Raw genomic sequence first — 21,850 nt, forward strand, 5'->3', positions numbered from 1 at the left:
GCCCGGAGCAACACCAAATCATAATAAACAAGTCCCTCGCACAAAGCTCTGTCAGTTTAGATTCCAGTTCAGCTGATATAATCTTCATTTTCTCTTTGAAAGAAAGGAAAAAAAAAAAAAGCAAAAAGAAAAAAACAGACATCCTAAGGGAGAGGAGTGAGGCAAGCGATGGATTGATACTGCCCGTGTGTGTCTCAGCCCCCCATGTGCTGTTAATCAGCTGCCCCTCCAGGGAATACGCTGATTTAATTACCGCCTGCTTGCTCAGCCTGTCTGTGATGCTGCTCACCCAAGACACTGCACGAGTAAGAAACAGACACTGAGCCTCAGCAGCCAGGCTAGAACAGGATGGGCAAGCAGAACAGGAATCATCCCAGCGCTGGTTTGGGGAGAGAGGGGTTGAATTAGTCCAGGGAGCCCATGCCAGCGGGCTGCCACCCAGTCCCTTATGTGCAAGAGGTAGATACCATCGAAGGGCACATCACTGCCCCACCAGAGCCCTGGGCACTGCAGAGGGGATGGATGCATCAGGCTGTCACCTTCCTTCTATCTGAAACACAACCTTGTTTTGAGGGGAAAACCAAAGACACACAATGCGCAACGAGGGGCTTTCCAGATTGGAAAGGGGAGAAACAGCCAGATGCAATAAAGGGCAGGTGCCCAGCTTCCAGGTGTCATGTCACAGCCCACTCCTCTCACCAGGTGTGTGGCCCAGACCCCACACGTGAGCACATCTCTCCAGCCCCTGTGACTGTCATGCTGCTGACATTCTGCAGTGTTCATCTGGGATGTTGGAGCATCACTCGAATGCAAACAAGAATTTTCCAGGGCTTCTGCTTCACAACGCACTCATAATGTCAAAGAGGCTGTGCACAGAGGGACACAGACCTGGTACAGCTCCTAGAAGGGGAGAGCTGCATCAAGTGCATCCACCCTCAGAGTGACTCATCGGACAGTCACTTCGAAGGGGCTCCAGCACAAGGTGTGGGTTGCTGCTGTCCCACCTGGGGGACAGCCGGGAAGTTTAATAATTAGTGGCCGTGCGCTCGCCTGCGAAGGCTGGCGCAAAAAGCGTCGCTGCATCTTTAACAGCTGCCAGCGATGGGAAACTCATTGGAGTGTGTGTTCGGAGGGGAAGAAGGTTAAGATGATTAACTGGTGCTAACAAGTTTAGGATGTGGAAGAAGTATTTTCTTGGACATCCATCAAAGAGAGGATTGAATGTTCCCGGGCGGAGGGGGGGCGGTATATGTTTAACAGATGAGGTTTCTGCCTCCCAAGGCCCGCCCAGCCCCGCATGATGCAACCTCTCCCTTTTAAAGGCTGACTTGCCCCTGTACCATCAGCGTACCTGCGCTCCAGCCTGTCACAAGGGCTGAAAGGCGATCCGGGGGAAGGAAAGCCGCCCCTCCCCTCTTCCTGTTGATCTGCGTCCTGGGACACCCTCGGGCACCGGCGGATCAGCCTGGTCCTTGGTCCCCATAGGGCAAAGGTGTAGGCAGATGCCCGGAAAAGCCAACAGGGAATCGGGTATCACCACACTGAAAGCAGAAACCTTGGAGAGGACGGCTCCTCACGGGCCTCTGCGTCCCACTGTAAAACCCCTCTCTGCCCCACCACAGGGACACCAAACCGAGCCATCCTGCCACTGGCCAGGCCAGCAACAACCCGCTTTTTACCTCCCTCCCCACGGCCCTCAGGCGCATGGCAGCAGCTAACACCCGCACCAAATGAAGTCCCCTCGCAAACAGCTTCGGACCGAGCCGCTTGGCGCCTGCAACATCTCCCTTGGCCCATCCCGGGTATTTTCAGCGCTCCTCGGCGGCTGGCGGGCGCCCACGCTTTGCGCAAGGGGCTCGGCCGCCACCGGGCGCCGTGCCCGCCGTGGAGCCTGGCGGCCGGTACGGCTCACCCTCATTCCTCCGGCCGCCGCAGAGCTGCCAGCATGGGCAGCACACGCGAGACCCGCGTCGCGGGGCCCGGACGTGCGTCAGCGGCTGACGCAAACCAGCCCGGCCATGTGCACACAGCCCAGGCCTGGGGAAAATCCTCCGCCCCGGTAGCACGCTCGTGCTGAATCAAAGCCGTCGCATACAGTAGCAGTGCAATGTGCTCTTCGGGTTTCCTCAGCCAGCTGGGATGGTTTTGCCTTGCTTTGTCAAGGCGCTGATTTATGCCCATATGTACCATATACATTGTAAGCACAGGCACGCAATGGTGTAAACACTTCTACCGAACATCTGTACGCAAACCCGTCAAACATGCAGAAGCTCCCTGCTGCAGCCCTCAACGTGCGCCACGGTGCCCCACAGGCAACCTGTCGGGGCCAGCTGCACGTGGGGTGCCATGTGCCACTGGATTGCATTGAGACACGGACAGTAAAGGTCACACCGGGACCACTGCCTGATAAAAATCAGCACGGGCACAACGCTTTTCTCCTGCCCCAGCCTGTGCTTTGGCCGGGGCACTTCATGGCAAGTATCTGCTCCAAAATCTCCTTCCCATGCCTTTAATCCTGAGTGTCTCTCTCTGCACCATACCTTTGCTCGAGAAATAGGTTAGTTTGTCCTGGTTTTGCATGGGGAATGGCTGTCTCAAACAACCAAGGGCTAGGATACAACATCTGGGCCATAATATACAAGCAACATTAAAGTTAATGCTTGTGTCACCAGGATTCATGCACACCTGAATATAAATGTTCACCTGTTTTCACCTTTGGGCAGACCTCAGCCTTCAGAGAAAATGTCCCATAGCAATTGCATGTTTTTGAAGGAGATTCTTCCCACCTTCCATCCAGTTAAAAAATTTTTAAAAGCCAAAAATAAAAAGTTTAAAATAAGAAGACATATAAAAAACAGAGAGGGGAGCCCTGGGGTTTATAGGATGCAGGCCCAAACATGACAAGGGGGAATTATCTGAACAAGTAGATGGGTGTAAATAAACAGGCCACCCTCTTTCAGAGCACCATTGTTCCAGGCACCTTCCCTTTTCAATGCTTTGGCTGTCTCTAAGCATATTTTGGATAAAGAGGGAAAGGCCAAGGTGTTTGCCATCCTAACTCTATTGCATGGTAGCGCCACAGGGATGCTTTGAGCCCTCCAACCGTTTTGCAGCACAGGCCACACTCACAAACTTATTAATGGCTTATGCAAGCCCTCCTAGTCTGCACTCAGGCAACAACTGCAACTTAATTAAAATCAATTAAATACTCCTTAATAAAGTCAGTTTAAATCCCAAAAGCAGACTAAGCCGGATGAGCTGATGCTTAGAGGTTTAAGGAGCATCCTTTCTCCCTCTTCCTGTCCCTCAGCCATGGATGTGGCAACATACAGGTGACAAAACCCAAGGTTGGGGTGAATCCTCAAGCTGCTCCAGTTAAGAGCACAGCAGCCTACACGTTCAGAGAAAGAGAGTTAAGTGACCAAACAAACTATTTGTTTGGTTTTTTTCCTGAATTGTTCATCCCCATTTATTCATAACTGCTCACAGAATCCATGGAATTCATTGTGTGGTTTGCATCTTCAAAACAAATGAAACAACAGTATGTCTAAACCAAACAAACCCCAACCCAAAATACAGCCAGCAGTCCAAGGCGCATGAGCAACTTTCCAGGCTGAAGTGTGTATATACTCTGGAGGGCCCAAAAATGTGGATGGGGGAATACATTTAAATTTCAGGGAATAATAGAATTACCAGGGGAAAAAAGGAGGGTAGTATTTGAGCAATGATTATACTGCAATTTTCCATCCAGATGTGCAAGGGGGGTGGCATGCCAGAGAACCCCATTTTCTGACATGGCAATGTGCTGCCGTGGCTGCAGCGCTGCCGGACGCCCGTCGTAGCAGCCCAGGCACTGCTCCCTCCACATCCCGGCTCTCTGGTCATCCCTGCCACGAGGGCTTAGTCCTTCCAAGGGAAAACACAATAATTCAGAGAGCCCAAAGCTTTTGGCAAGGAGCAACTTCTTGAGACAGAAGTCCTCTTTTTCCAGCTTTTTGTCAGCGCTTGTCAAAAAGCTGCGTTGAGGCACTTCCAAAGCGGAAAACACCTTTTGCACAGTCAGCATAGAAAGCCACGCTGACTTACTGTCCTCAAAAGGGGTGAAATACAAAACCATAGCATTTCAACCAGTTCAATGCACCTCCTGACAGTAAGGCCATGGGGCCAAGGGTGTTCCATTGCACCCTCCCACCTCATCCTCCTCATGGCTCTGAGCCAGGGCCACTGACACGGCTTGTGGCTGCTGGTGTTTAAATAGCTGGAGTTGACCTTTCCACACCCTCACCCCACACCAGGGATCCCAAGCACCTCCTTCACCTCTCGGGGCTCATGTTTTTAATCTCATGGGAGCCCTGGAGCAGCATTAAGACACTGGCACAGGTTGCCCAGAGAAGCTGGGGCTGCCCAATCCCTGGAAGTGTTCAAGGTCAGGTTGGACGGGTCTAACAGAAGGTGTCCCTGTCTATGGCAGAGGAGTGGAACTAGATAATCTTATAAGTCCCCTTCCAACCCAAACCTGTCTATGATTCTGTGATCTGTCCAAGCAGCCCCAGCAAGCTGAAAAAGGATCACGTTAAACCTGACAGCGAGAAATATAAAAGCCATGAAAACAACCTGGCAAGAGATGGAGCACCCCAGCTGGGATGTGGGGAGAAGGCAGGACTTGGGCACTGTCCCCCTTTTTGGCTCATCTCCACAGAGATGTCTGGGGAGAAGATACAAATCCCAAGTTAGAAACGGATGCATCCACTTGGATACAACATCCTGCCTGTCTGCTGCAGGGCCAAGGCTCAGCCCAGGAGTCTCCCCTTGCTCCAGCCATCCCCACCAACACCTCATCTGCTGCCTTTCCCAGCACTTTTTCCTTCCTCTGCACCTGTCTGTGGGGACAGGCACAGGTTGGGATGTGGGAAATCCACTTCCCATCAGCTGGCCCCGCTGGCTCTGGGTGTCACGTCCTGGGTGGAAGCCAACACCCCACTGCAGCCCTACACTGTTTCTTGCTGACCTCGTCCAGCAGCTGCCAGTGTGTCAAGGGGTCTGGACAGCAGAGGACGGGTGTAGCCAAGAAGGAAAGCAGAATGCCTGGACTCCGTGTGTGCCCCAAGTGGCACACGTCCCCTGGGTGCAGCTGGGGCCATGGCTGCACCTTGGCTCCTGCAAACTTCCCTGCAAGAAGAAGCAACAACAATTTTGAGTTGCAGTATCTCCTGCTGGTATTTCTGTAAGTCAATCACAGCTGAAGGGTGGCCAAGCAGCCTTCTCTGTGCCCCGTGGTGGGGCAGATAGGAAATGTGGGTGAAATTTTGTATGAGAAGAAATGCCCAGGGGACATTCCTCTGCAAAGCCTCAAAGACATTCCGGAGAAAAGCTCAGTTCTTGGCCACTGCCAAAATTCTTGCTGTTGCCCCACACCATCCTCCAAGCCCCTGTAACAAAGAAGGTACATTGGTTTGTGGCAGAGCTGTGCAACCTTCCTCTGACTGCCAGTGCCAGTGCCTGGGAGCTGCCTCCTCCTGCAGCCCAGGTCCCTCCTCTGCCCCTGAGTGCTGCCACAGGGAGGGATGGAAAAGTCATTCAGCATCCCTCTGAGCTGCTTCCCTCCTTGCATGGCTGACCGCCTCCAGCACCGCAGGCTTCCAACCTGACCAAGGAGAAACCGGACCAAAACAAGCACTGTGGAGGCAGAGGGAAAGCAGCCAGCCTTTATTTTTTTTTTTTTTTAAAGGGATATTGAAGACCAGAGCAGAGAGCCAGCACAGTGAAAAACAGCCACGTGGGGACTGTGAAAATCAGAGCTGAGGAGAGGAAGATGGGAAAGGTCTAATAAAGAGAGTCACAATATACAAAATAAACAAGCGCCCACCTCCACCAGGAAAGCGGTGGGAAGGGATTGCAGTGTAATCCCTGGCTGTTTGAGGCTGTCCAGGCAGACACAGTCTGGATCTGCAACTGGATCAAGATTAGACCAGGAAAGCTTAGATTTTTTGCCCTGTCAACCTGAAACAAAATGCTTTCCCCTTGCAGCATTTTTTTACTACATGGAGGAAATTAAGGGAGGTCAGTTGGCTGTAAGAGGATCCTCCAGCCTCAGGTAGCTCCTGACCACATCCACACACCATATGGAAAAGCATCTGCTCAGTCCTAGAAAAATTCCCCAAGTCACATCCATGCATTCAACAGCCTCAGACCAAAACCTGTGCTGAGCTCCCTGCCCACACTTGGCCCCATCCCAGCACAAGTCACTGCTGCCATTGAAGTTTCTGTTCTCCAACCTGTACAAAGTTGTCCCAGATCTATACAACAGTAGGTGGGGACAGAAGGAATGACAGAGGTTATCTATTGAAGGGAACAAAGTCATTAATTACCCAGATATGTTAAACTTGAGGGCTGTGTCCCCCCCACCAAGACACTGCTGGAGAAGCCCACTGTGACCTCTAAACTCAAAAAACACAATGCCAAGGAGCAACATCTCACAGGTAGTTACACCCAGCCCGAGTGATCTGAAGTAGCCACTTTCCAGTCAAATGAAATTTGTATTTCCTTATCATTTGCTGTAAATACAGCTGTGCTGTTTTCCTGACCATGTTATTTCTAGAATCCTTATCACACACTCTCAGATAGCCCAGCACAGTCACACACTTCACAATCTTCTTTTTCTCCTATTCCCAGCTTTTCCACACCATTTCCATTTACAATCCCATCTGTTCAGAAGCTCTTCTATGGCAATGGGTGACACTGCCCTGGACCTCCACATCTGCACTGAACAGGTCAGCAAATGAACTTGTCTTCCTTTTCCCCTTCTCTGCCATGCAGGGACCTGGCTCACAGACAGGGATGAACTCAAATGTCACTTCTGATAAACATTTATTTTGCTGAGGAGCATGATGTGTTTATAGGCAGTGAAGTGGGCCAGTGAGAAGCAAGAGGCATGCGCCAAGTCTTGCAACATCTTGACGCTTCTGAATACCTTGGTCTCCCGCAGAAGTCATCTTGTCTGCTCCTTGGGGCGTTTGAAACACCAGGGAAAAAATGCATAGAGGCAGAAGATTCCCAAGGTCTTGTGCTGGAAGAGAGACCACGCTGAAACGTGGTCAGGTGGCCTGCATTGCACCAGCCTGGAGACCGAAGGGAAATACCCTGGAGCAAAGGATCTAAGAGGAGACAACAGCTGGCTGAAGGTGCCTTTGTTTCTATACTGCTCCAAGCCAATCAAAACCCCACCTGCCACAACATCAGCTCTAGACCATGGTTTCATTTCCCTCAACAGATTAGCTGATGGGTGGAGGAGAATTTTATATACAGTTTCTGTATCCATAGAGTATTTGACAAAGACAAGCAAGTTTGACAGGTAAAAAGGAAGCCTCAATCCTTAGGAGACATTTATTATTATTGTCCTACTGAATCAAAGCTGTTATTCAGCAATACTGTGAGCTTAATGGAATGAATGGGCACCCAAGATTTATGAGAAATCCAGCACAGATTGCTGCCAAAGCTTCCCAAGGGATGTGGGTATCTGTAACCAAGTGTTATGATCTCAATGCTGAAATACCTGGGCGATTCATCTACACACAAATGGTGTAGGAGTGACATTCAGACGGCCTCAAAAAGGAACTAATATCTTTTTTATCTGCTCTACACTCAAGTTCAAAGTTTCCTTCTTCAAGCTGGCCCAGAAACACCAGGAGGACATTCACTCCTGTGGTTTTATAGCATTTATTTGTCAAGCCCAGGCAAGAATTTAAAAATGGTGGACGGCTGAGATTTGTGTTCCCATTGATGGGAAAATGTTGGTATTTAAAATGAGTTGAACTCAGTTTTGATCTGTTCTTTTGAGAAACAACACTTAGAAAACATTTCATTTGTACCATCTTTTAAATTTAAACCAAAATTTCTCCCTGTTGTTTCTTTCTGGGGCTAAAAATAAAGTCCAACAGTCCTGATCTGGACTACTCAAATCAGGCTTTTTCCAATGTTCTACAGTTCTGGATCCTGGATTTTAGTTCTTTTCCACCACAAACCTGCAGAGCTTTAACTCTTGCTTTTACAAGCTGCTGTGCTGCAAATTCATTGTAGTCTGGCAAGAGACTGTGTCTAAATACAAAGATTTTGAGATCTTACCTACAGCAAAGACAACCCCTTTGTAATTTTATCCACCCTTATCCCAACTGTTGGCCACATTTAAATACCCTTTGTTAAGCACACTGCCAGATACTGTCACACTGGACATGAAGGAGAGCCAAAGGGGAAACAACTGAAAATGGAAATGCTACTTTCACGTGCTCATCCAGACATAACTTGCCCTGCCACCTTCTTTGCAAAACGAGTTTCAGTCACCCAGATTGAACATACAGATTCAAATTCTCCCAGAACTTCAGCTTTGGATGTGATGGGTAGCTGGCACTTCTCTATATTTTTTTTCTAGTCAAATGCATCAAAAGACAATGAGGAAGGCTGAATGATTCATCCTGGTGGAATGAAATGCCATTCACAAAGGTTTTTTCCATAGCAATTTGTCACTTATTGTATTGAAACCACTTCAGAAGATGTGTCTCAAAGAGCCTTTTGATATTAACATGATTAAAACCATAATGCAATTAGGCAATCCCATAATATTTCTGTATGTTAGATGAGTTGGACCTCAAGTGACCACTTCATTCAAGCCCCTCATAAATGACTGCTTCTAGCAGAAGGCTGTTAATTCTGTGACATGCCTCGGATAGTTGTAGAACACCAAGGAATTCAAATCTCACCCTAGAGGCATTTTGGCTCACCAAAATTCCGCTTTGGTGTTGGATCTAGCCTACATGTCTCAAACCTTCCAAAATCAGGCAAGAAAGATGCCCTTCCCAAGAGCCTCTTTGCCCACTTCAAAACTGATATCTAAAATCAGTGGGAACATTGGCCCTCCAGATGTGTCCTCCTCTTATGGCTATGTGGACATCCACCTGGATGTCCGTCCCTTTTCCCATTGTTCCTGTCACATGTACGCACCTATTGTCACATGTACCAGACTTGTTGCCCACGTCTCCATATCAATTTCCTGTATTTGAACAAACTGTTATGCAAGTACACGTAACTTTGCATTCACACAGGAGACTGCATTAAAACACCCTTCAATGAGATGTAGACAGAAAAGGTTTTGTCACTTTCCGCAGTGCCAGCTGTCCCAGATCCCTACCTGCCGGGCAGTTGCATCGCTGGTATGTGTCTCGAACTTCTCGATGTCTTGGCAAGTGGAACTTTAATTTCTGCCAAGAGAGGAAAAACAGAAAAAGGATTAATTTATACCATTGAAACCAAAGCCTCAAATTCTTGAAAAAGTGGAACTGGGAGGGGACGTTGCCCAAGTAGAGATGGGAGAGACAGGGCAGAACAGTTTGGGAACGAAGAAAGGCAATGAAGTTCATAGCCCTTAACTAGAAATGCAGGGTTTGATTGAAAGCAGGCTGAGGGAGTTTCGTAATGGCCTCCAAATGTGGTCCTCCTGACAGGCATTACAAAACCAAGAGCCGGCAGTGGCAAATAAATTGGTGACTGTGTCCTCGTGACAAAGCCGCATTTCTCAGAAGACCCACTCAGTGGGCAGAAAATGAAGATCTGAAGCAGGTCCTCTTCTATTCTGCAGCACATTCCTGATGTTCTTGGAGACACCTGGATGGACAGAAGGGTCCCACTGCAAGATTGTGGCTGAAGATGAACTGAAAACAGCAACAGCATCCCCTGAAATCTTCAGATGCTGTGCAACTTAATTTTTCCCTCAAGGGCAAAACAAAAGAAAGCCTATCAAGAGCTTCCATAAGATGGAATTTTGTCAGAATGTTCATTTCACATATGAGTTTGGATTTCTAATGGCGCCAGCGTGTGAGTCTCCTGCTCTCTGGGCCCATCTGTGTATCTCTTGAAGGGCAAATAAAGTCCACCTGAGGTCACTGCATCTTCCCTTACTGGGAACATCAACAAAATTAACCCATGTCCTGAGAAAAAATGTGTTTCAGGGGTAGCATCCTCACCACCCCTCCCAGACTTTACAAAATAACCGTAATTTAGTGAAGAAAATGCAAATTAATCCAAATAGGTTATTCATTAATGCCTGCGAACCACACTTGGTTAATGATTTGAGACCACTGAGCTGCTGGGGTTCCTAAGCTCTGGAGTCACTCTCTTCCCTCCTAACCTCCAAGCCCAACTTCCCATCCCAGTTGAGCCTTCCTATTTTTTGAACTACTTCACAAGTGGACCAGTATTTCAAAAGAAATAGCCTTATATAGGACACAACAGCAGCCCATACCCAAAACAGTATAAAAATTGCTTTATTTTCACAAGTAATTGAGCATCTTCCTGCAAGAAGGCATCAGTTTGGGGAAAAATTCTTTTAGAGAGGATAAAAGTAAATCAGCTTGTTTCCGCCTGGGATGAAGGAAGGCAGAATTGGCTGGAACATTTCCACTTTTTCACTTTGAAAGGATTGGCTTCCTCACTGCAAGTCAAAAGAGTAACAGTTGTTGTGGCTGACTAGAAATTAAATATTTTCAGAGCTTTATTTTGCATGGTAGATGGAAATGTTTTGATAGCAAGTTGATTTGATAGCAGGGTGAGGAGAGGATTTTAGGCAAGGAAAATTGCCAGTTCCCACAGAGCATTTCATCGGTTTTTACCTTCTCAGTGAAAAGCACAGATATTCTGTGAATTTCTGCATTTGGGCACGTTCCCATCCTGCTGCCACCCCAGATGGCACAGCTCTGCTCTGCAGCACTGCCTGGCTTCTAACTGCTAGTGGTCAAACATGGTCAAACAAGTAGGACAGCAGAGCCTTTATTTGGATACTCACACTGGTATGTGGACACACATAGCCCCATTCCCATCTACACATGTGCCAACCAAAACGTCTCCAACACCAGACTGCCACATTTGGGTGGTGCTCCCATGTTTGGAATCAGGATCAGACAAGGAAGGGATGGTGGCTTGAAATGGCAGGAGCAGAAAGCCATTCCCTAGCCAACAAGGGTCCAAACACCCTGCATGCAACAGGGGCCTTTACAGGACACAAATCTGCAAGGAAACATGGAAAAGATCCCTGCCTCACCAAGTGCAGAGGCACTGGAGGGGCTATAAGGGGGAATGGCCGAGTTAGGCTGTGCTGCAAGAAGCCTTGGCTGGGTTGCTGTGCAGGCTTACAAAGAGAGGAGCAGCATAACTGGACAGGGAAGTGATGACCCAGCAGGACTTCAGCATGACTGGGAACGGAACAGGGCTGATAACATTTCCCTGAGGCTTTATCTGCAGGGTCAAGGTAGGGGAAAAACCTGAAACTACTGAAATAGCCTTCTCAAGGACGGGGGCCCCTGGGGAGGGAGGTGTGGGTGCTGCTGGGCAGGCTGCAGCACAGCCCTGCGCACCACGAGCATGCAGCCATGGCACACTTACCAGCAGCTGGACATCCTCCCCCATCCCTCATGTCTCCCTCAAGCCCAAGAGCTCTGCACATCCCTGGGGAGTACAAAGGGCAGTGGTGCCAAGGGACTGCTCCCCTTTAGTGGGAGGCAAAACCTACCAAGGATGTAGGAACACCTGGTGTTCATTCTCCTGCACAGTCTATTAAACAAACACTGCCACAGAAAAAATCCTTGGCTCTTGGAGACCTCAGTTCAACTTTGGGTGGAGATGGCAAAACAAAACAAACTGTCCAGCCTTTTCTGCTTCCCTCGTTTCCACTGTGCAAAATATTGCCTGGTTCAACACAAGAAGCTAGTTTTGTTCAGGAGAGCAAACCAAGTGTACTTCCCTCTAAAAATGTAATTTCCAAGAGAAAACTTTCATTCCCAGGCAATAGAAAAGCATTCAATTTTAGGGCAAGGTTGGCTTCTGTAAGCAAAATTTAAAAAGAAGATTGGCTCTGGGAATCTAGTCTTTGGAATCTCCTTCCTGGGATCTGGGGGATCTGGGGGATTTTTTTTCACCTGCAGGACACCTGGAGCTTGTAACATCAAGAGCAGCAACATGCTGCCTTCCAGAAAGGTTGAAAACACTTCCTATGGAGGGGATTGCTTTGTCAGCAGAGCCTGCTCTCGTCTGTCACGTTATCCAGTGACATAACAGCTGCATCTTCCCCCTGCACCATGGCAAGTGGCTGAAAAAAGCCTTTGCCAGCGCCGGAGCCACAGCTGATCGCCCCTGCCTGCACCTCTGAGGATTTCAGGAGCCATGGCACATTGCTGAGAGGGAGGAAAAGGAAAATCCCGTCTGCAAGAGGGCAAGGCCAGGAGGGCCATGCTGAAACACCTAACGGGAACGGGCAGTAAAGTCAGCACGGGCTTTTCCCATGGGTTTTGTTAACGCACCGCAAGTGTGACAGGACAGGGCTGACATGGGTGGACTGAGCAGCGACAGCAAGGCCACTCCTGACATTAAAGGATCGTGGCTGTGGTGTCCTAAACCTTGCGAGTGCCTGTCTGTTTTGGATGGGCACTTGAGATTAGGCGAGAGGGAGGGCACCTCTTCAAAGGGGCAGATTAATAGCTCTTTAGCATTCCCAGTTGTTTGCAGTCACCCGGGGAGGTGAAATCATTTCCCACCACTATCTCCAACAGCTAAGAGAAACACATTTTAAATAGATAATCTATTACAACCATCAGGAGGATTTCAGGGGTGGGTGGTTTTGTTAACTCTTATTGTTTTACCACCAATTTCCCCGTTTTTTCTTAAAGGCCCAGCTCCTGGGATCATGGGACCATGTGGCACAAAGCAGAAGAGAGCAGTGAGTCCTCCCAGGTGGAGCAAAAAGCTTGCAAATAACACCACCTAGTTACAGGGATTGCAAGCAGCTGAAAGGAAATGCAACTTAGCTACCACAGAAGTTGAAAGAAAAAAATAGATCCCCTGATTGTGGGACAAAAAATACTAAGCTAAAGATGTAGGCAGGGGATGCTTAGAGCAAGTTTGCAGACCCTAGGAAACAAAGCAGTGTGCTTTGAGATACAGAATAAAATGAGGGGGAGGAGATCCTTCAAGTCAGGAGGGAAAGAGTTTTCTGGTGTCCCTCCTTTGCTTGCATAAGTAAGGAAAGAGTTCCAGGGAAATGAGACTATTGGGAAAGCAGTGAGGATCAGTGCTCCCTCCCCAATCAGGCACATTCCTGAATCCCTTAAGAGTCACTGAAACCACAACAAACACCTTCAACACAAGCCCCTGAGAAGGCTAAGGGGCAGCTGATCTTCCCCCAGGGTGCACAAGATTACCTGCTGCTTCATCACACATACACATTTCTATCTCTACAAATTCTGGGATTTCTTTTTCCTAGCAACAGCACTGATTCCATCCCATTCTCCACCCTGATGAGTTTTTGGCAAGTGAAGTAGCACCAAGTGTTACCCAGCATGAGAAAGGACCTTGTTTTCTTCTTTGGAAAGCTTTGCCTCTCTTGCAAATGCCAGTAGTGAGTTTACTTGTGCTCCTTTGTATGATTTTATGATGTCTCATAAATGCAGAGGAATTCGAATTCCTACATGGAGTTAAAGTTCTCCCTGTACTACCTGCTTCTGGCCCATTCTGCACAGATGTTTTTACAAGAAAACCTAGTCAATTTGAGTCTGGTAGAAAATTCCCTTGTGGTATTCGCCCACACCAGGCAGAGGTTTACACAGTAGCAAATGAAGCACTGGTCAGGCTGCTTCTGGGAAAGCATCTGCCGCCCTCTCCTCGCTCCTCCTGAGCTGAGATGGAAACTCTGCCACAGCCAACCACCGGTGCTCGAAAACCAGGCTGCAAGATGGAGAAAACATCCCCACCAGCTGCCTTAAAATTAACATCTTAAGCAAACCACCCCAGCTCCTCTCCCTGCCACTTTGCTTTATTTTTGCGTGTCTAGAAGAAAGGCCTCTAAAAGGACTTTGGCAATTTGCCCTTCTCAGTGCCATCTGTATGGTGTCCCTTGCAGACCCTTGGCAACACCTGGGCACACTCATGGCCCAGTCTGGAGGGCATTACACACTCCAGCTCAGAGCAGTACACGCTTTGAGCACAACCTCAGAGCTCCTCTATCAGCCCTCACATCCCTCCAGCTCACCTTCACAGCCACCAGAGCTAGAAATGTGCTCCTGTGCTGTGCCTTCCCTCCCACCTGTGATCAGCTTTTTCTAAAGCTGGGGTTCCTTTAAAGCTTTGCTGTTTTATTTTGTGATGGATAACACTCAGCTGGCAGCTGTGAAACCCATTAAGGTTGAAACACCAGGAAACGGTGAGGGTCTGAGCAGGGGGAGATGAATATCCCACTTTCACGTCCATCACAGCAAACCCATCTGCAGCCCCTCTCTCCTACTCATGGTCAGCACAACTTATTTTGCTTTCCTAACTTTTTTTTTCTCCCATCCTTTCCCTGTTCCCTTTATCTACCTTGTTTTTCTCCATCCTTGCCCCTCACCAGTCAGTCCTGGGCCCCGCTTCAGACATAATGAAAAGGAGGACCGGAAGGATTTTTCTTTCCTAATCAAAAGCCTCATATGGCATCCCACCATCTGTCCACCAGCAACCCCGTGCCCTGGACCTCGAGCTGCTTGGTCCATGCCAGTGCCTCTGGCTGAGTGTGGAGGTCTGAGGTTTAGATGCTTAGCAGAAGTGAGCAGCACAGTTGGCAAGGGTGTCCTCCCTGGGGGACAGAGCCCTCCTCCCCCACGGGCACCAGACTTTCACAGGTATAAAGGGACAGGAGATGTGGGCCAGGTGTCCTTCCTCCTCCACAGTCTCCAGCACTTTTCTCAAAGCTCTTTTTGAAGCTGTGGCCCAGGATGGAGCTGCTAACCCTGGTGGTACTCAGGGGCAAGCGCTGGCCCTCAAGCAGTCGTTCCTGTCCTACAGCTGCTCCCTGCACTGGCTGCAGCTGGGACTGTGGCCACCCCCATGAGCACAGGAGGGGCTGCTCAGGAAACAGGGGTGCTGCTGGGCACACGGGCATCATGAGACCCCCGTTTCCTCGCTAAGCCGAGCTATAAAAAGGTGTAAAGGTGTCGCTGCCAGCAGAGCCAGCAGGACACAGGGCCATCCGGCCCCAGGCACCATTCCCGGGAGGCACTTCTCAAATCTCGGCAGAGATAAACTTCGACTTCCCAGCAGACTCATGCCAGCAGCAACAGAGGGAATGCTGCACTATCCCTACCTGGTGGCAGGGAAGGAGTCCCTGCATGAGCGTGCAACCACAGCGCACAGATCCAATCACTTGCCATGTTTCTGCCTCCCCAAACCCTTTTTAAAGTAGGATATTGCCCCATGGACCCTGTATTTCCCTTATTCCTCATCCAAAGAGGCAACTCAAAACCATATCCTTCAGCTCCTGTGGTGTTTGCTAACTCAAGGTCCACAGCTTTTGGCTGCACAGCCCAGCAGATCCAGGGACTGCTCTCACAAGACCCATAAACAGAAGCGGAGCCTGTCAGCTGTAGGTTTAAACTCCTCACCATGGACTTTCACTGCTCCTAGAAAGCAGGAGGGGGTCCAGGTCACCCCAGGTCCCAGGCAGCAATGCCCAAGGCAGGTCCCAATAGTCAGCACTCTGGTCATCCCATTCCTCACCTCATCTGGCAATAGCAGCCCAAAAGAGATTTTTTTTCAGATACAAACAGTTTTTGGGCTAGCCCCAGGGATCTCTCCAGCATGACTCAAGCCAAAGCTAGAGTAAACAGAGAGAAGGAAAGGTGGGTGGAAATGGCTCCAGCCCTGAATTTCACCCCCAAGCCTCTCCGAGAGCTGTGGGAACAGGTCAGTAGGGACCTGTCTGGAGAGTTCAGAGACATGAGCCACCATCTGCTCCCTGACACATGTCAACACCACTTCAAAGCCCAACAAGGCAAGGAATACTCATCGCAGCCAGAGTAGAGGAACAGACAGCCCCCAGCAGCATCAACACAGCAAAGTAAAAGGTGTCAGCAACAATAATCTGCTCTTTTGAGCCCTCTTTATTGACCTGCTGAAGCCAGTAGCAGCATTCCCCCATCACCAGAGGAGAGCCCACAGGGTCCAGTGGAGTTTGGATGGGACTCAAGTGAGAATAACACAGACATATGCTCTGCATTGATACCCTGGCAGTACCAGAAACCATCCTGGCAACACCACTGTGTCTCATTTTCCTGAGCCAGGAGCTGTGGAAGGGGTCAGGGCTGGTACAGCAGCAGTACCAGCCCATCACAACATTGGTGTGCTTGCAATTACCTCTTCCCATAGCCATGCTGGCTGTGACATGCCTCGCCTGCCCCCTTTCCAGGGCTCAAACCCAGGCTGAATCCCCAGGTTTAACCTCTAATTCTAACTCTTTCAGCATGCCATACTCCTGAAGAGAAGGGTTGGAGGTTTTTGCCTCCCCAGCAGGATCAGGGTTGAGGTTTTCCTCTTTGCAAAGTGCAGGCTCCAGCTACAGCATGGGCTGAGAAGAGAGACGTAAATGCCAAGCAAGTTTGAGAGGTGGGAGGGACCTGAAGGAACAGGGAATTCAACCTAGCAGCAGCATCACTCGTGCAGAGATACATTTTTAAGGAAGGGGGAAAAAAATGGATAACGTGACTGTGCAAGCATGCATATGCCTAAAACCTATAATACTGCAAACTATACATGCAAAACGAAAGAACACTGACCTCATTGAGCAGTTGGTCAACTCTTCCCAAAATAGCTGTCTCCATTTGGTCTGCTGAGAGCCAGGCAGGGAGCTGTGTGGGTCTGTCCGCTTCCAAGTGGGACACCCGGGACTGCAGATCAGAGGTCCGAAAGTACAGCAGGAGGCTCAGCACCAGAGAGAGCAGGGACACGCCGGGCAGCCCCGAGCCCAGCAGGAGAGGGAGGCGGCAGCATCTCTCCCCATCGCCGGTCCTGGGGGGAGCCACACACCCCCTGTCAAAAGCTGCTTCGTCGACGCCTTTCCAGCTCTTCTCCTCCAACATTCCCTCCCTGTCCTGAGAAACAATAAATAAATAAATAGAATAAATAAAGCTTCGCTCCTACTCCAAGACGCACAATCCAGAAGGCATAGAAAAAGAACGTCGAAGGGAATCCCAGTGCCAGCAAATCACAAGTGACAGCAATAATGACAAAAGTGGATGGGAGGGGGGGGGTGTCTTTAAAAAATAAAAACAAACCACACACACATAAAAGGGGTGCAGAAAAAAGGGATCCAACTGCAGCAAAGAGTGCGAGGGGGAAAAAAATAATCTGATCAAGATTTTTTTTTTTTTTTCCTCCTGTATTTCAGTCTTTCGGTTCTCTGGTAGGTTTTTCTTTCTAAGCTGTCAGTTTCAGTTCCTTCGCAGAATGGCCAGGAGCTCGCACATGAAAGTCCCCATTAGAGAGAGGTAATTCTCAGCTGCTCCGGCGACGTTGTGCTCTGGCTGATCGTGGCTCCCCTGTAACATGACACACTCCCTCCGAACTACGGGGCTGGGATGAGCGAGCTGCGCGGCTTCCCAAAGTAACCTCCTCTGCTCGCCCTCTCTCTCCACCTCTCCCTTGCTGCATGATTTATTTATTTATGCAAAGCGCCGGGGTGGGATCGGGCAGTGGGACGCCCCTGTCCCGCTCGGTCCCCAAACCACCTATCCGCCGCCAGCCCTTCCCTTTGAAGTGACTCTCGCCGAGGTTATTTATAGTGGCAGGAAAGAGATTGTAAAGCAGAGGCTGGGCTCACACCAGCCCGCGTCTTCCTTTCCTCCAGGCAGCCGAGAGCACTTTATGGCACGGTACAAACGGGCGGTCGCGTCCCCCACGCAGATCCTGGGGCAGCCCTGAGGCACCGGCAGTGGGTATTTGGACCCCGATATTCTGAGGAGAGCAGCCAGGCAGGGTGAGAAGCAGAGGAAACATCTGGAAACAAGAGCTGGCAGCTGAGGGCTCTGCAAGAAACAAGCGAAGGGCAGCAGGGAGAAACACCCCAGGCAGGCAGGCTGCACTGCAAGAGTGGAACATTTGGGGCCTGATTTGGGGGTACAACCTGCCAAGGGTGTTCAGAGGAACTAATCTGCTGAGGCCCTCTAGTGAAGCAGAACTTCCCATCATCTCCGTGTCCCACCAGGCACAGGGCACCAGACAGACAGACAATCCCCCTTTGGCAGGGAGCAGTCTCCCCAAAACGTGCCGTAGGGCAGCTCCCAGCCATGCGTCTGGGAAACAAAGCCTCCTTCTGTTCTTCAGGAGCAAGGGAGGGCCACCTCTCCCAGTTTTTCTGAGCATAACATACAATATTTTATCCTCCAGGGTGACATGCAGGCTCTGCTGAGCCCCTGCCTGTCTGTCTGTCCATTCTTTCATCCTCTCCTTGAGCACGCTCAGCAGTGAAGCAGCACAGAGCTCACCGTGGTGTACAGTCATTAAAAGCCAGGCAGCAAATTGGTCTCTTAAAATCTGGCTCCCTTGTGGCTCTTTCGCTGTCATTTACACGTTTTAAATGAAGATTTTGCGTGCAGTCTGTGCTGGAAATTAACTGGCAGAGAAAACTCATATTCATCTCTGGCCTGGTCTCTGTTTCAGGGGGCTGGAAGAGACAGACCTTCTGGGAGCAGGTTAACGCAAGCGCGAGCTGTTTCTCCTCCATCAGACAAACCCTCGGAGGGCCCGGTAGCACACAGCCCCAATTCTTTGGATGGCCTCATGCCTTTCACAGCCACTCACTTCCCAAAATGGGGTTTTAGCGTCTGCGAGGCAGGAAATCCTTTCTTTATTTCTTTTAGTGGGTTTCTTGTCATCTCACTGCTCAAATTTGCCTCGCTGTTCCGGCACGCAGGGAAAATACCCCTCTGATGGCTGCAGCCTTTCAACAGTTTTTCATATGAGCGGGGCAGAGATGTGTAACCCACAGAGCCGGCACACAAAGGGTGTCTATTCCTTCAGGAGGTGTAGCCACCCCGGTCTCCTACCCCCTGTGTTTGCAGCCTACTTTACAAAAGGAAAAGAAGTCTTTGAGGCCCTGGCTCCATGGGAGTTACCCAAGATACCACCTGCAATCACAGCAAATAAGTAGACAGAGAGAAATGAAAGGGAGATGCCTAGAGGCTGATGATACAGTGTTTGAGAAGCAGAGGTCTTCTCGGGAAAATAAATACCAGTTAGCAACTGGTACTGAGTGTCCTAGAGAGTGCTGCAGTACACTACCTCAAGACTGGGGTTGAACTACTGATGACTGCAGCTGCCTGCCTGTGTTATACAAAGTTTCACCTAAGGCTGTCTTTCTCCCACCCAGCCCTCTCTTTATAACAACCTAAGCACTGAAATCACAAAAACACACCCTCTAAGACAAAAATGGAAATCTGCTGGGTGTCTACATCTCTTTTCCCCCCACTGGCTGGGGAGATCTCTCTGCTCTCTTGCACTGGTTTTTGATACAGATCCTGCAGTCCAGACACGAGCATCGCCTGAATGACTCTGTAAGTGCCTTTTCCTGCCTCCCCGCCAGCCCCTCTCCAGCTGATCAGCTCATTTAGAGGGTATGTCATAGCTGCTGCAGGCTGGGGAGCTGCACTCAGACGTGTTTCACGCAGAAGCCTCAGCTGCAGATGTGCAGGAGGGTAATTTTTCTACCCATGAGATATTACGGAGCCCTGTCATCCCATGCCAATAGAGATGGACTAATTTAGCCACAAACCTGAGCCAACTGTGCATGTTGAGTCCGCAGCACTGCTCAACAAAAAACTGCCTCCAGAGACAGGCCTGGCACGTGGAATCATCTCAGCACTCCTTGAGTTGAGCACAGCCCCGACTTCAGCTCTCCCAATGGCCTGAGAGGAGGTGAGCGCTGGCCTGAAACCAGTCCTCCTGCAAGTTTGTGACTCTCAAAGTTTGGTGAGTAGAAACAAATCCTGACTTGCAATCAGGAGTGATTTCACTGACTAGTGACTCTCAGAAAGCCCTAGACACGCTGAGCTTGAGGCTGTATCCCTCTTTCCTCAGGGAGGTTGATGATATTCCTCACAAGGACAGTAACCATACACTTCCATCGCTTCTAACAGGCCTCCCAGGGTGTTTAAGGACCTCAGCACAAACACATAAAGAAGTGGAGCAAACAGAACTCATATATAACCTCCCAAAGCAGCCAAAACTCCTCTGTACAGTGCAAAAGTTTCACATCTAGCCCACGGCACTAGGTCAATCGATCAGTTACAAGCAGGTGTGGCAAGACTCCAGCTTGGTCAGTCTTGAGCTGGCACAGGCACTTTGTCTTTCTCAGGGACATCTGCACATGGACAAAGCACCCCACAGAGGTTGCCCAGCACTGCTCTTCAACAAAGGCACAGTGCTCACAATATGTGGGGATTCCTCACATGGCACAACGTGCTCTCATTGCAATAGACCATAAACCCTCTTTGACCCAAGGCAGGTACTGTGGACATGAACCACTCCATGCCACAGGCCAGAAATGGATAGAGCTGGGCATGGATGAGGTTCTTGCGTCTAAGAGCACAGCTCAAGCCAGCCAGGTATCTACAACAGGTAAAGGGATAGGTAACAGCAGCAGGCTTTCCTCATCTTCCTTCACTTACAAGAAAACCTTCCATTAAAAAATAACATGTCCTTCCTGTCACTAACTGGAAGTTGAAGCCAGCTGCCTGGAGATGCCATGTGCTCAATCCTGCCACTAATCTTCCCCTTTTCAGACCGTTTACTAGGGAGAAAAACCCCACCCCAGTTCTCTTTCTGTTCTTCTGCTTTCCCCCTCCCCCCCCCGCAGGAAACACGGGGGTCTTGGTGTGCTCGAACCAGCCATTAACTAGCAGCCAACATCTCCAGCTATTGTAAATATATTAACTCAAGGCCTTTCGCTGCATTTATTAGACTCAAGAACAACATCTGGAAACAGATGTTTTCTGAGCAGAGAAGAGAGGAGGAAGGAGGGTAACAAAACAAGGGGGTGGGAAGGACTCTTGCAAGTGGAAGTACACGGTCTGCAGACCATCCCTTTGCAAAATGCTGCTCAGATGGAGCACTGCAAGGGGCTGAGGCAAGCACAGCCACATCCCTCCAAGGCAATGCAGTGAGAGTGGAGCGTCTTAGGGAGGCTGCCTGACAGAAACAGCAATGGGGGAATAGAAAAACTCACATCAGCTTTCAGGGCCCGTGTGAGGAAAGGTCAGAATGCTCTCACACGAATGGGACACTGGGGCAGAGAGATTTTTAGGGGGTTTTTCCTTTCCTGGTCATGGACCTTCCCAGTCCTCATCTGCTGTATAACCCAGAGGCTGGCAGGCTTGTAGTGGGACATCACCTCCATGACAGTTTGGCAGCATCTGCCACTGGGCCCATAGTGCAGGCAAGGTCTAGGGCTCCCACAGTATCCTGTCTGTCCCAAGCAGCCTGTTCACAAAAGGCAAGCAGAGTGGAAAACTCCCATGCCAGGGAATCTGAAGGACCAAGGGGTCCTGCTCTGATAGGGAGTCTTGATGTCATGGCTCAAATTTAGACAATATTTAGAAAATTACACAGTGTTAACTAGGGACAAAAATCAAGCATGCAGGTGCATACTTAAAAATGTATCTCATGGCAGTATTGTGAAACTCCACTCTCAACTAGATACACTTTGGCTTAGGTACCAGAGATGCCTATGGTACAATAGAGGTCTGAGATCAAAGCTTCCCTGCATTTCTTTTGTGGGAAATGCAGTTTTACACATACACATACCCTCGCTTTTTATTAAAATAAAACTAAAGCCAACCAACAACTCCAAAAAACTAAAACAGAAAAAAAACCCAAAACCCCATAACAAGTATTTTGTCATCTTTAACCTCAGGTTCACAATGGGTATCTCTCTGAGATGCAGTTACACATACTTTGCAAGTAAGGTCAGGAATATTGAGTATTACCTACCTAATTTGGTATTTGTTTGTAG

General features: G+C 49.4%; 1 protein-coding gene across 19 annotated transcripts in view; it reads right to left on the reverse strand.

Annotated features, from left to right (window-relative positions):
- The window catches only part of COL13A1 (collagen type XIII alpha 1 chain), a 93,412-nt gene extending 75,957 nt beyond the window's left edge, over positions 1–17,455 (reverse strand). For 18 of the 19 annotated variants that reach the window (XR_005957050.1, XM_041490031.1, XM_041490043.1 and 15 more), the window contains exons 1-3: positions 17,125–17,455; positions 16,620–16,934; positions 9,182–9,251 (exon numbers count right to left, since the gene is read on the reverse strand). Coding sequence is in view for 18 of the 19 variants with exons in the window: in XM_041490031.1 (XP_041345965.1) it covers positions 9,182–9,251; positions 16,620–16,922 (373 nt within the window). In the remaining variant the exon portion in view is untranslated. The remainder of the gene's footprint in view (positions 1–9,181; positions 9,252–16,619; positions 16,935–17,124) is intronic. The other variant, XM_041490027.1, reaches the window with a different exon arrangement.
- Between the last annotated feature and the right edge of the window lie 4,395 nt (positions 17,456–21,850).

The sequence above is a fragment of the Pyrgilauda ruficollis genome, unplaced genomic scaffold (genome assembly GCF_017590135.1).
Source record: "Pyrgilauda ruficollis isolate IOZ18807 unplaced genomic scaffold, ASM1759013v1 scaffold98, whole genome shotgun sequence".
Taxonomy (NCBI): domain Eukaryota; kingdom Metazoa; phylum Chordata; class Aves; order Passeriformes; family Passeridae; genus Pyrgilauda; species Pyrgilauda ruficollis.